The 14,541-nt window shown below is 38.7% G+C and overlaps 1 protein-coding gene across 13 annotated transcripts in view; it reads left to right on the top strand.

Annotated features, from left to right (window-relative positions):
• LOC129699781 (girdin-like) overlaps window positions 1-14,541 on the top strand; it is a 149,110-nt gene that overhangs the window by 65,043 nt on the left and 69,526 nt on the right. For all 13 annotated transcript variants that reach the window (XM_055639865.1, XM_055639861.1, XM_055639859.1 and 10 more), the window contains 3 exons: window positions 2,983-3,120; window positions 9,780-10,850; window positions 13,266-13,393. In XM_055639865.1, coding sequence (XP_055495840.1) covers window positions 2,983-3,120; window positions 9,780-10,850; window positions 13,266-13,393 — 1,337 coding nt within the window. The remainder of the gene's footprint in view (window positions 1-2,982; window positions 3,121-9,779; window positions 10,851-13,265; window positions 13,394-14,541) is intronic.

Here is a 14,541-nt window from a genome sequence, read left to right as displayed (position 1 = left end):
CTTGTCATAGCATCACTGGCACATAGACACAGGCAAACACACAAAGGCATAAATTATACATTGGCTGCAAAAAACAAATATTAGTGCAAAACAGAATTAGAAAAACACAAGTCCATGTTAGTGCAAGAGGTGATCCATGGTATTCCGTTGTCTGGGTAGGATTAAGGTTGTGCAGGTTGGCTTATGCACTTCATAGTTGTATGAACATTGCTGATCTTGAACTTGGTGGCATGGGACTTCAGGCTTCTGTAGCTCCTCTGATAGTAGCAGTGTGATGAGGACATGGCCCAGAGGGCAGGGTTCCTTAATGATAGTTGCTGCTTTCTTGAAGCAGTGCTTCATGTTAATGCTTTTAATGGTGGAGAGGACTATTGCCCTTGCCCTGGCTGAGTCCACCACTCTTCTACAGCCTCTTAAGTTCCTGTGTGTTTAAAGTATGCAACCAGTCAGAATATTTTCTGCAGTACATCTGTAGATGATTGTTAGAATATTTGGTGACATGCGGGAGAGTGAGTGTTTAATTGTCATACGTTCAGATAATGGAATAATGAAAATTCTGCAGATTTACACGGGTAAATGCAGTATACACAGGTAAAAACATAAATCAATATTTGATAAATTAATAACTCTAATGCTAGGTGATCATAATAGTGCAAAAATCAAAGTCCATAATGCAACCAAAGACACGGACTGTACAAGTTCATTGATGCTGAGGTTAGTGTTTAAGAGCCTGATTTGTTACTGGGAAGAGACTAATATTGAACCTGCTGGCCAGTTTTCCCTCCATGGTTGACCCACCATTGAAAACTGGTGCTTGGTCTCCTGACTCCCCTTTCTGAATTTAGCGACCAATTCCTTGAACTTGTTGACGCTAAGTGAGAGCTTCTTGTTGTGGCATCACTCAATCGGATGTTTCGTCTCTTTCCTGTATACTGACTAATAACCAACCATTGTTAGGCTGACCACAGTAGGGTTGTCAAGGAATTTAGAATAGTGCTGACCCACGCAATCATGGGTGTAAAGAGAGAGCAAGGGCTAATTTTGCGGCCTTGAGATACACCTGTGCTGATGGTCAGTGAGACAGAAATGCAAAGATGATCATAGAGAAGTACTTATAGCATCTTAGAGAAACTTACAAAATTCTTAAGGGGTTGGACAGGCTAGACGCAGGAAGATTGTTCCCAATGTTGGGGAAGTCCAGGACAAGGGGTCACAGCTTAAGGATAAGGGGGAAACCCTTTAAAACCGAGATGAGGAGAACCTTTTTCACACAGAGAGTGATCTCTGGAACTCTCTGCCACAGAGGGTAGTTGAGGCCAGTTCATTGGCTATATTTAAGAGGGAGTTAGATGTGGCCCTTGTGGCCAAGGGGATCAGAGGGTATGGAGAGAAGGCAGGTACGGGATACTGAGTTGATGATCAGCCATGATCATATTGAATGGCGGTGCAGGCTCGAAGGGCCGAATGGCCTACTCCTGCACCTAATTTCTATGTTTCTACTGCACAGTAACAGGCTTTTTGAATCCACACCAGCCATAAACACCCATTTAAACTAATCCTATCTTAATCCAATTTTTATTCTCACATTCATATAAACTCATTATGCATGTGCATGTGACAATAAACTTGATTTGACTACCTTGATGCAGTGGGTAACCTTGATGTCAAAAGCATTTAGGTCCCTGAACCCTGATATTTTGGTTACTCTTTTTGTCCTTTCTGACATTAGTTTTGCTGAATCAATGGGAATTGGAACTAATTTTAGATGTGCAAGTTAGTTTTCAATAGATTGAACTTAGTTTTAATTAAACCAATTTCACTTATTTATTTTGCCCACAAAAAAAATTATGCTGTAAAATTTGTCCTGATTGTTTAATTGCAATCATAACACATTTCATTCAGAATACAGTGATTTGTAGTATAAAGCAAGTGACACTGTTAGCTGCTACCATTATATTGATCTGGTGTATTAATTAAGAAATCTATTGAGTGGCCATTTGTAAGAGATAGGGTGGGGCTGATTTTTGAGAAACTAATTTCAATATTTGAAGTACTTAAACCCAGATTGCAAGGAAGACCTGGACTGGTAATTACAGTTAGATAGAAGAGAGGGTAATGTGGCGTGCCACAGGGTGAGGTAATGTGGCGTGTCACTGGAAATTGATAGAAGATTTAACGCATGGAAAAGACCCTTTGGCCCGAGTCCCACACCAACAGCTGATGTGTTCATACCAGACCAATGCTATCCCACTTTCACATACTCCCAACACTGTTGGTAATTTAGAGAGGCCAATGAACCATTAAATCAGTACATCTTTGGGATATGGGGGAAACCTGAGCACCTGAGGAAATCTATGTTGCCACAGGGACAACGTGCAAACTGCACACAGCATGTGAAGTCAGGATTGAACCTGGGTCTCTGGCACTGAGGCAGCAGCTCTACCAGGCGCGTCACTGTCCCCGGCTCCCAGGGAAAGATGAAGACTAGGCCAACTTAGGTTGCAGTCAGTGCTCGGTACATCTGGTCTTAGAAAAGCAATCAGGTTAGTTCTGTGGCGCTTGAAGAAGCATACTGACACTTCTTGTCCATAAGCAATTTTGGAAAGTGGGTTATGTGCAGACTATTCAGTTCAAAGATAATCAGGATGAACAACAAACATTGGTCATGACATTTACACCCACTTTCAGTGAATTAATAATTTAAAAAGGGGTATCTTTGCATATTAAAAGATCACATCAATATATATAACGAATTGAACCACGTGTTCAGTTTTATGTTTACATTTATGTGGCAAACTTGCTTTCTGTGTAATGAAGTACACTTTATTGATAGTTTATAGAGTTCTCAGATTCATTTACTGATTTTGTTTTAATGAATATGAAAGCTTATTGCAGCATTGGTATTTTTGTTTTGTAGAGAGATGTGCTGTGGATTTGCAACTTATGATTTTTTTCCTGAAAAATTATATTTTTCTGTTTTAGGTGGAGAGGCTCAAGGGTGAAATCAGTAGTGAAAAACAAAGTATGCAAAATGTTGAGAAGCTTACTCATGATCTTATAAAGGAGAAGTCCCAACTTGAAAAATCTATTGAAAGCATTCAAGAAAATTCTGAGCGACAGGTAGAGGGACATATTTAAGTACACTTTTTTCCACTTCTAAATAATGCTTGATTACTATAACTTCATTTTGACAACAGATTTGTAGGTCTGTCTATTAATTTAGGGTTACAATTTATTAGTCTTTTAGCCTGGGTTTATTGCAGCCGAAAATGATTTGGACCATGGTGGGTCATAAGAAAATGTGACATGGACGAATGAATATCTATCTGCCTTAGTATGAAGCCAATGACTGATGAAAGTTTAAAAACAGTATGAAAAAGTACATTTAATTTTACTAATTCATGTTCTGTGAATTAATCTCGGCCGTTTTGAATGGAGTGTGTGTAAATTGGATAATTGACTTGGCAAATAATTACAATGCTACAGAGGTTATTTCCAAGTTTTAATCTTTATTACTTGAAACCCACACTTGTATCTTAATTATTTCAATAAAATGCAGGGAGAATGGGATGGAGAAATTGCTCAGTCCGCCTTGGCCAACACGATCTCCCAGTTGCCAAACATTTAAACTCCCCTTCCCATTCTTATACTGACCTTTCTGTCCTGGGCCTCCTCCACTGTCAGATTGAGGCCACACGCAAATTGGAGGAACAGCAACACATATTTTGTTTGGGCAGCATACAACCCAGGGATATAAGCAGCGATTTCTCTAATTTCAAGTAACTCCTCCATTTGTTTTTCTCACCCTCCCACCACTGTTCACATTCTTGTATCTCAGTCGATAGCATATTTTCCCACCATCAATGGACTCCATCCTTCCTGGGGTCATCTGTCGCCAGCCCTGATTCATTCTGGCCTTCTCTGCCTTTCAGTCTGAAGAAAGGTTCCGACCAAAAATGTCACCTATTCCTTTTCTCTAGAGATGCTGCCTGACCCACTGAGTTACTCTAGTATTTTGAGTCTTTTACGCTTAGGAATGTTTATCTGGCAGAGGATGCTGATATTGGCTCAACAAGCCAAATGATTTAGAGGCAGTGAAATTAGTATTCAGCCCATTGGGGTACCTATTTATATGTTTTCAATAACACTGAAGCGTACAGGAGAGTACCAATCACTGGTGCTTGCACACACCTTGAGCTTGGAAGCGGGTTTGAGAGTCTTTGAGCAGGTCTTTAATGCTGGAAAATGTCATCGTCATTGTACTTGCTCTGGGCTGCCTTCAAGAAAAGGAAAGTGATCGACTTTTTCCAGGGTGTTGACTTGATGAATGGCGTGCAGTGAAGGCAAATTGGTAGCGGATCTTTGTTTTTCAAATGTTTGGTGTTAGGTTCTTCTTTTGATGTGCTTCACTGAAGGATTCAACATTGAATTGGAGTTCACACTCTGTGCATGCATATATGCATGTCTGTTTGTATAATTTGATGAGGTCAGATTGATCTGTGTTGCAAATTGGAAACAGCAACGTTGCCTGCTCAACCTATTGATTGTCACATGCATGCCTTTACATAATGGAAGCAGGAAGATATGAATTTCTAAGGAAAACATTTGTTTTCTCATAATCCAGAATGGTAGCACCCTAGGGCGTAGTTATGAATGGAAAGTGAGTGATCACGTCTGCGGATCCCTGAATACAGCAACATGGGCCGATAGGACCAGCTGGGGATCTCAGTCGACAGGGATGAGCTGGGCCGAAAGTCCTGTTTCCTTGCTGTATGGCTCAAACTTTATAGGGTGGTTGGACAGCATACAATATATGTGACTTATAGGCAGCCGTACATGTGAACGAGCTGCAATATATGGGGCGGGGCCAAATTGAGCAAGCTGTAAGTGTTGAGCAGAGCCATTTGCTCACTCACTTAGTCAAGAGGCTGGCTGATGCCTGCTCTTCCCATGCCCACTTGCTCTCAGTCACGGTTGTTTCCGTGATCCACTCCCACACACTACTTGTTCATTTTCTGACTTACAATGTAGGTTACAAACAGTTCTCAGGAAATGAATCCTTTAGTAACCCAGGGATTGCCTGTATATAAAACGTTAGTTAGCCCACAGCTAGGGTACTGTGTGCAGTCCTGGTTGCTACACTGCATGAAGGTTGCGATTGCACTGGGGATGATGCAGAAGGAATTTAGCATTTATTGCCTGGGATGGAACATTTAAGTCTTGACAAGAGATTGGATAGATTTGTTTGGATGGCACGTGAGTGCAAATGCTGAAATCTTGAGCAATTAACAAACTTTTGGAAAAACTAAGTAGGTCAGGCAGCATTTATGTGGAGAGAAATGGACAGACAATGTTTTAGGTTGCGTTGCTTCAGACTGATGGAATTGAGGGGATATGTAGCAATGTTACAAAATTTTGTGATTTAAAAAATCAAGCCTGCAATTTATCCCATCAGATAAAGCATAACAATAAGTTTAATTTGACACCCAATTCATTTTCATATCTTCAGTATTAAAAAAGTTATGGCCATTTTCAGACTCTGAAATTAGTATCTTGTTCTCTATTGCTTTTGCATTGACTTAACACAAATGCTGTGATCGAGGACAGTCAAAAGCCCATAACTTTCTTAAAAATTAAGAGAACTGAATGAAATTTTCAGTTATTATAGATTGAAGCATTCTGAAACAAATATAAAACATCTTACTTGGATGAGCTGAAATTAAAGCATATAATTAGTTAATTACCTAATTGTAGTCAATTACAAAATTGACTGTTGTGACGGAAATAGTAATAAACACCCAGACTGCCTTGAAAATTAAAAAATGTGATATTCTCAAGATCAGAACTTTAATATTATTGTATTATATGCTGTAAGTCCATCACAGATAGGTAAATAAATTACAATTTCTAGCAATAGATCAAGTCTTTATGGAGAAGATCAGTTGCTAGCTGGTACATTGGCATATCATAATCAGTAGCATCATCATACTCCTCAGATTGTAACCAATAAGCAACTCTGTACACCTTGTTTTTCCTCACCTTTTCAATTTTGACATTATAAACTACAAGTTTTTGCTCTTCAAACCACGCATGACATGCCTTTCTGCCCACTACTTTCCCATTAAGAATGTTCTGTAGATTCCATTTCTTAAGAAAAGGATATATTTTTTAAATAGCCTAAGTATCCAAATAACAAACTAATCCCATTCACACAAGAATTCACAATATAACATGATTTTTAAATCTCACTGTCATGAATTCATATGCCAGATGGAAGGAATTTGATGTTTAATTCCCATAAATTAGTCTAGAAACATCCACTCAATATAATCAATTTTTTTATTTTTTTGCACAATACATGGGACTAAAACTGATATTTAGTATAATAATATTGACAATGGGTAGACAATAACATAAAATATAAACGATTGTCCAAAAAAAAGAGCATTTAAATCATCTTGCGAGTGGGTTTTTCTGGAAAGCGATCGATTGGAACGCTGCATTTGTGGTGAATTTGAACCCCATATTGGCAGGAAAAACACTGCCGATTCGTATGAGGCCCAAATTCCATTTTCACAACGTAAAATTAGATTAAAGCCATCCCAAGGAGCAAGTTTATATGTAAAATAAATTACACCCTTTCTTTTGTCCTGTTGTTGCGATCCGTCACGTTGTAGGCGTTGAGGGTGTTAGAAGTTGCTTTTTATTTTAATCAAATTATTAAATTGTCTCGCGATTTAAAAAAAAAAAAAAAAAAAATCGGGAACGGAAGTCAGATTGATTATTCTTCAGCAGCTAGCAGCCCGAGGAAATCCGCCGCCGTCAGGCATGAAAAAACGGCATTTTAATCCCTCCTCCTCAAAGGCGCCAAAGTGGTGCACACGGCCAGTGGCAGAACTGCAGCGCCGCTGAAGGTGATTGTTGTAACATCGCTAGGATATGGCTTGAACAAAAAGATGGAGGGATGAGATGGGGCAAGAGCCAATAAGTGATAATTGGATCTAGGTAATGAGGGTCTGATTGGCAAATGAGTTGGGTGAGAGAGAGAGGAGTAGAAACAGTAACCATGGGCAGAGGAAAACATACCGTTCTATGGGAGAGATCGTGGAAACAACTGTGACATGAGTGCAAGTGGGCTTGGGAAGAGCAGGCATCGGCCAGTAGAATATGATAAGATAGGAAGGGGAGGTGTGAAATATAGAACTAAAGGGTGGAGCGGTGAGTAGAAGAGAACAGAGGAGGGAAGGAAAATGGGGGATTAGCGAGGGGTGGGTGATGAACAGATGGAGGAGGGGAAAGGGTCTAGATCATGGGGGGCACAATAACCTATTAGTAGGTATGTTACAAAACCTACCTGAATCGTCATTGGGAATCTGCCCACAGCCATGTCCGCGATTTTGGCGCTGTTTGGAGGGGGCGGGTTTAAAACGCGATTTTTACTAGGCTGTTCTAATCGCAGATGTTCAGCCTAGTAAATCATTAACGAAAAATCGCTGCAAGACCCGGTCGCAAAAGGTATTATTAGTTTTATAGGCCTCGATAATATAGTTATAATAGTTTTAAAATTACTCTCTCATTCCGCAACCTCTCGCAGCCCCAGGGTTTTATAAAGCAAACAATTAAAGGTATGTACCTTATTTTTACATTAAATGGGGCATATATATAACCCTGTATATCAAGTTATCTATAGCGAGTAGTTCATTTTGGGCTTTTTATATCCCGCAGTATTTTTCTCGGCATTTGAGGGCACTAATCCAGCGCGATGTGAACGTTCTAAACCAGCGCGTTCACATGAACCCACTAGAAAGCCGATTTAAATGGGCATTTATTTACAGCAATTGAACACTAAATTCCTTCCATTTGGCCTATAAATTAATGTAAATTAGATATAAAAATCATGTTATATTGTGAATTATTTGTGAATAATCTTTGGACACTTAGGCTATTTAAAAATGTTAATCTTTCCTTAAGAAATGGGCTTTTGACTATCCAAGATCACAGCTTTTTTGTAATGTCCATTGAAAATCAATAGGGAACAAGATGCTAATTTCCGAGTATGGAAATGGTCATAACTTTTTTAATACTTGAGATATGAAAGTGAATTTGGTGTCAAATTAAACTTATTGTTATGTTTTATCTGATGGGATAAATTGCAGACTTGATTTTTAAAATCTCAAAATTTTGTAACATTGCTACTATTAGAGGAACTCTGTGGTACATGCAGCTTCTGTGGAGCAAAATGGAAGTCATTATCCTTCAAGAAAAATGGTAAAATCTTGTTTTGCTTTTGTTTGAGTGGAGACCTGATACAGATAATCAAAATGATGGCGGGCATGTGCATGGTCAGTAGTGAGCAATAGTTCCCCATTACTAAGGTGTTTGAAAGAAGGTGTGATTGATGGAGGTGGAGATTTGGAAGTGATTTGCAGAAGAAGCGTTGCAATACCATGCCACAGTAGTGGAAATCATGTACTCTCAACTTTTAATTTAAGCTGTTAAAAGTTATTTAATAGATTTAATCTGAAAAAGATTTAACACGAACCTCGGGGGTAACTTTTCCAAGCAAAGCATCATGGCATGTGCTCAAGGACTACTTGCTGTTTAAGGTTTTTTTTTCACTGGATGCATTAATAGGCATTCATCTTAGGATGATGAATGGGAAAAGTATGAAAAAAAATTTGGATTAACTTTGGAGGTCAAAAATGTCTCGTTCTTATTGAGAGAAAGACTGTTATCAAGAGCTATCCTAAAAATCAGAGAGACAGCCCTTTTAATATTAATGTTTAAGAAGGAACTGCAAATGCTGGAAAATTGAAGGTAGACAAAAATTCTGGAGAAACTCAGTGGGTGAGGCAGCATCTTTGGAGCGAAGGAAAAAATGTCCACATAATATATCCATATCATATTCTATTTTTTCCCTTCAGATTGGAAATGCCCAACTCTCAAGGGCATAACTATAATGTGAGAGAGGGAAAAGTTTAATGGAGATAAGCAGGCAACTTTTTTATTTACACACAGAGTAGTAGGGGGCTGGAGTGTATTGTCTGGGATGGTGCTAGAGGCAGATACAATAGTGGCATATAAGAGGCTTTTAGATCGGCACATGGAAGGGCAAAGAATAGAGGGATATGGATATGTACAGGCTGATAAGATCAGTTTTACTTGGCATCGTGTTCCGCACAAACATTGTGGACCGAAGTGCCCGTTCCCATGGTAGACACAAAATGCTGGAGTAACTCAGTGGGACACGTTGCATCTCTGGAGAGGAGGAATGGGTGACATTTCATGTCAAGACACTTCTTCAGACTGCTTCTGAAGAAGGGGCTCGAGCTGAAACGTCACCCATTCCTCCTCTCCAGAGATGTTGCCTGTCCCGCTGAGTTACTCCAGCATTTTGTGTCTCCCTTCGATTTAAACCAGCATCTGCAGTTCTTTACTACACAAGCTCGTTCCCATGTTATGAGCTAATTTGCATGATTGCATTAAGTTGCGGAAAGTTTGCCTTTCCGTTTATTTTTCTTTGCCAGATTTTCTTCATTGTTATTTCTGCTTCCATTTCTACAAGGATGAAACGTCCTGTGTGGTTTTGGATTTTAGATATGACAATTTGTTATTATGTGTGAAGCTTTAAATTTCATGTGCGATGCTCCGGTATTCCCTGGGAAACGTCTTTTCATTTTGCACTGTACATCTGTTGCTTGCAAGATGACAATAAAGGTTGATTGATTGATTAACTGGGAATTTAAAGTGAATTACCCCACTTCGCTTTTATGTTGCAGATCAAAGTGTTGGAACAAGAAAATGAGCATTTGAATTATACCATTGCATCTCTACGGCAACGTGCACAAATAAGTGTAGAGGCTGGAGTGAAAGCCATTGAGAAAGAAAACAAAATCCTCCATGAGTCTATTAAAGAAACCAGCAGTAAACTGAATAAAATAGAGTTTGAGAAGAAGCTAATCCAAAAGGAGTTGGGACATTACAAAGAAAAAGGAGAAAGGGCAGAAGAACTTGAGATTTTTTTGAATCGCTTGGAAAGTGAAAATGAACAATTGCAGAAGAAGATTACTGGTCTAATGATCATGTGTGAGAAAATAGATATCTTGGAACGGGAGATCTCTGATTTGGAAGTGGAAAATAATAAGCTGAGAAAGACATTAAATAGCCTCAAAAACCTTACTGTCCAATTCGATATTTTAGAAAAAGAAAACACCCAACTCGAGGATGAAAACTTGCAGTTAAGGAGAACATTGGAGAACTTGAAGTCCAATGGTGTCAAGTTGGCGCAACTTGAGTTGGAGAACAAAGAACTAGAAAATGAAAAAGAGCGGTTAAAAAAGAACGTGGATATTTTGAAGGCTTGTAACAAGAAAAGTGAACGATTGGAGGTAAGCTATCAGGGACTTGATTTAGAAAATCACAGACTCCAAAAGGCCCTAGAAAATAGCAGCAAAAAAATTAATCAAATGGAAAATGAACTGCAAGATTTGGAAACGGAAAACCAGAGCTTGCAAAGAAATCTGGAAGAGCTAAAAATCTCCAGCAAACGGTTGCAACAACTGGAAAAAGAAAACAAACTACTTGAGCAGGAGACTATCCAACTGGAGAAAGACAAAAAGCAGCTTGAAAAAGAAAATAGGAGATTGCGTCAACAGACTGAGGTCAAGGATTCCACACTGGATGAAAACAATATGACAATTTCCAACCTGGAAAAAGAAAATAAATTGCTTACGAGAGAAATCACCAAATTCAAAGACTTTTATGTACGACTGAAAGATTTAGAGAAAGATAATAAAGAATTAGTTAAACAAGCAACTATTGATAAAAGGACATTAGTGACATTGCGAGAGGTAAGAAGCATTATATTTTTCTGAGTCAGAGCATTCCTGGTAAATATCAGTAGGCAATTTGTTTTCAGAAATGGATACACTGAAGTTATGAAGAGTAGAAAGTAGTGAAGAATTTGCTTCCCTCAGTTGAATAACTTATATACTGTTAAACTGAAGAAGCAAATATTGGGTTACAATATTTTTTTGGTGCAGCTGTCTTCATAGCAGACAAATGTGAAACTGACGTGCATAACGTGCTATCCCAAGTTATAGATTTGACTAAGTCTAAATGGAAAACAGAAAGTCAGGTTAGGAATCCTGCAAATTGGAAGATATTTGAGTGTGTATGTGCAGATCACTAGGAACATTGGCATGGAGTCAATATTTTTGGGACCATCATTGTAGTCAAACAAACAATTCAAAAATATGTTTAAAAACCCAAACAATCTTTTGATTCAAGCCTGGTTTTAATGTGACCTATAATGTGGATCATTTACATCGGTCCTCCTTTGGATTCTTCTGGTTTAATATGATGAGTGGAACAAGGACTTAGGTATTTATAGAAGATGCATGTAAGCAACAGGGATTGTGTTGGACCTTGGTGAACTGGAAAGAGGATAAAGGTAGTCCAGTTGTCTGTTAGAAGTTAAGGCCCCAGGTTCAAATGGGCAGAATGCATAACAGTTTTGCCCAATGATTATTTTGAAGTTGTGATCAGAGTCCTTCAAACTCCATCCACTCATAATGGTCAGCTCTTTTGTGCTTTCTGAAAGTATTTTAGCAAAATTTAGCCAGATTATACTGTCCTTACTTATTAATTTGCAACCGGAATACTTGGGACATGAACCCCAGCCCCCACTTGATTTTTATTTTCTAACAAAAATTTCGAAATACATGTACACATTGAAGAACCAATCATAATCCAGTGATTGTTTCCAGACCATTTACATCAACTGGCTCCCAATTATGCACATTCCGTATATGCGATAACTTGTAATTTTCAAACTTATAACTAAGTTTCAGTAGAAGTGGGTTGTTAATTAACAATTTTAGATATGTAAATATATTTATTAGCGTATATGAATATTACAGAGCATTGTTCTGTTTATTTAATTGACATTTTGGGTACAAAGGGGTTTAGTGGAAATTTCACTATATTGTAGCTCCTGAATAGATTGAAAATGTTTATTTTGGTATAAAACTTTACAGCCAAAGGCGAGTGCAAGAAGTGTCAGAATAGTTACTGGCTGCCAGAAGTGTCATTTGTTGATTCCAATGCAGAGTAGTTGTGTTTCATTATTTTGCCATTGACAAAAAAACAACAACATTGAAATAAACCACTTTATTTTATGTAACTTGGAAATTATTATTTGATTGTTAAACCCTGCCTTAAAAGGTTAGTGCAAGAATTATGCAAAAGTAGTGGCACATAAGAGACTTTTGGATAGGCACATGATATGAAGGTAATGGAACGATATGGATCATGCGCAGGCAGATGAGATTATTTTCATCTTGGCATCATGTTTCGCACAGACATTGTGGGCGAAAGGGCCTGTTCCTGTGCTGAGTTCTATGACCTAGTGGTATCTGCGGTTTCATTATCCGCAAATAGTCAGTGCCCCTATCCCTCACAAATAATGAGGAATTAGAGTAATTATTTTCATTATTAACCACTATTTGGATGTCAAATATTCAGGTGTGGTCTTTTTTTTAGTGCTATGTGCACCTTGTGGACGTTGATCCTCCTTTGGTTACAAGGTTAATTCCCGGGATGGCGGGACTGTCATATGCTGAGAAAATGGAGCAGCTGGGCTTGTACACTCTGGAGTTTAGAAGGATGAGAGGGAATCTCATTGAAACATATAAGATTGTTAAGGGCTTGGATACGCTAGAGGCAGGAAACATGTTCCCGATGTTGGGGAAGTCCAGAACCAGGGGCCACAGTTTAAGAATAAGGAGTAAGCCATTTAGAACGGAGACGAGGAGACACTTTTTCTCACAGTGGTGAGTCTGTGGAATTCCCTGCCTCAGAGGATGGTGGAGGCAGGTTCTCTGGATGCTTTCAAGAGAGAGCTAGATAGGGCACTTAAAAATAGTGGAGTCAGGGGATATGGGGAGAAGGCAGGAACGGGGTACTGATTGGGAATTATCGCATTGAATGGCGGTGCTGGCTTGAAGGGCCAAATGGCCTACTCCTGCACCTATTGTCTATTGTCTATTGTTTTGCTAGTTGGCTTTTTAAATTAAAAAAAAATTTTTTATTTTAAGTTGAACTGCCGGTTTGATATTTAACTCAAAGTGCCATGAAATGTATTTTAATATGTAAAATAGACTTTTAGATTTTATTTAGTTATTTCTTACCTTATAATTCCCAACAAAAGAACTTTAATCGTTGGTGCATCTGAGAACTTTTGCTAAATGGTGTGCTGTTTGTAGGAACTTGTAAATGAGAAATTACATGCACAGCAAATGAGCAATGACTTGGAAAAACTCACTCATGAACTGGAGAAGATTGGACTGAACAAGGAGCGCCTCCTTCATGATGAACAAACCACCGATGAAAGGTAAGACTTGGGGAAACTTCAGCATTGCTAAGATTGATAATAGTTTTAATATTAAATCCCCATGCTTAAAAAAAAATTACATAAAAATACTTACGAGGGCAGTGCCATAGACATTGTCGACAAGTCTTTTGACAAGGTACTGTTTCATAGGCTGGTCTGAAAGATTAGATCACATGGGATCTAATTTTTATTGGGCAAGGCATTGTGCTGCAGTTGGAACATTATAGACACAAAATGGTGGAGTAACTCAGAGTAACAAGCAGCATCTCTGGAGAGAAGGAAAGGGTGACGTTTCGGGTCGAGACCCTTCTTCAGACGAGTCAGGGAAAGGAGAGACAAAGACGGTGATGTAAAAGAGATATAGAACAAATTAATGAAAGATATGCAAAAAAGTAACGGTGATAAAGGCACCAGGCCATTGTTAGCTGTTTGTTGGGTGTTTAATAACCTGATGGTTTGTGGGAAGAAGCTGTTCCTGAACCTGATATTACAGTTTCAGGCTCCTATACCTTCTTCCCGATGGCAGGAGTGAAATGAGTGTGTGGCCAGGGTGATGTGGGTCTCTGGTGCTGGTTGCCTTTTTCAGGGAGCAACTCCTGTAGATCCCTCCGATTTGCAAGATTGCACATTACATCTTCATCATGGTCGGCCAACAATCTAAAGGTCTTGAGAGTTGTTTTCATTTTCTTCAGTGCAATTTGAAAATTTTCAACTGGTGCCCATTCAAAAGAATGTACTGATGTTCCAGAAACTAACTTGATTGCCAAGTTAATGAATTTATGCGTAAGAAAGAACTGCAGATACTGGTTTAAACCAAAGATAGACACAAAAAGCTGGAGTAACTCAGCGGGTCGACACGAAACATCACCCATTCCTTCTCTCCAGAGATGCTGCCTGTTCCACTGAGTTACTCCAGCTTTTTGTGTCTATAATGAATGTATGCTCATGGATAGATATTAACAATCACAGAAACACAAAATGACAATCGCTATTTGAGTCGGTGCTATAATTGTTGAATTGGGTTTTTTTTTAAAGTATATTTGCATGTAATATGGGGTTGTTAGGAAGAAATTTGGCATGTACACATCCACATGCCAAAGAAAGTGCTCCTTGATAACATTTCTAGCAAAAGAACTTGGCCTTAATTG

This window comes from Leucoraja erinacea, chromosome 8, assembly GCF_028641065.1.
Source record: "Leucoraja erinacea ecotype New England chromosome 8, Leri_hhj_1, whole genome shotgun sequence".
Taxonomy (NCBI): domain Eukaryota; kingdom Metazoa; phylum Chordata; class Chondrichthyes; order Rajiformes; family Rajidae; genus Leucoraja; species Leucoraja erinaceus.
This window is presented reverse-complemented; position numbering and strand designations above follow the sequence as displayed.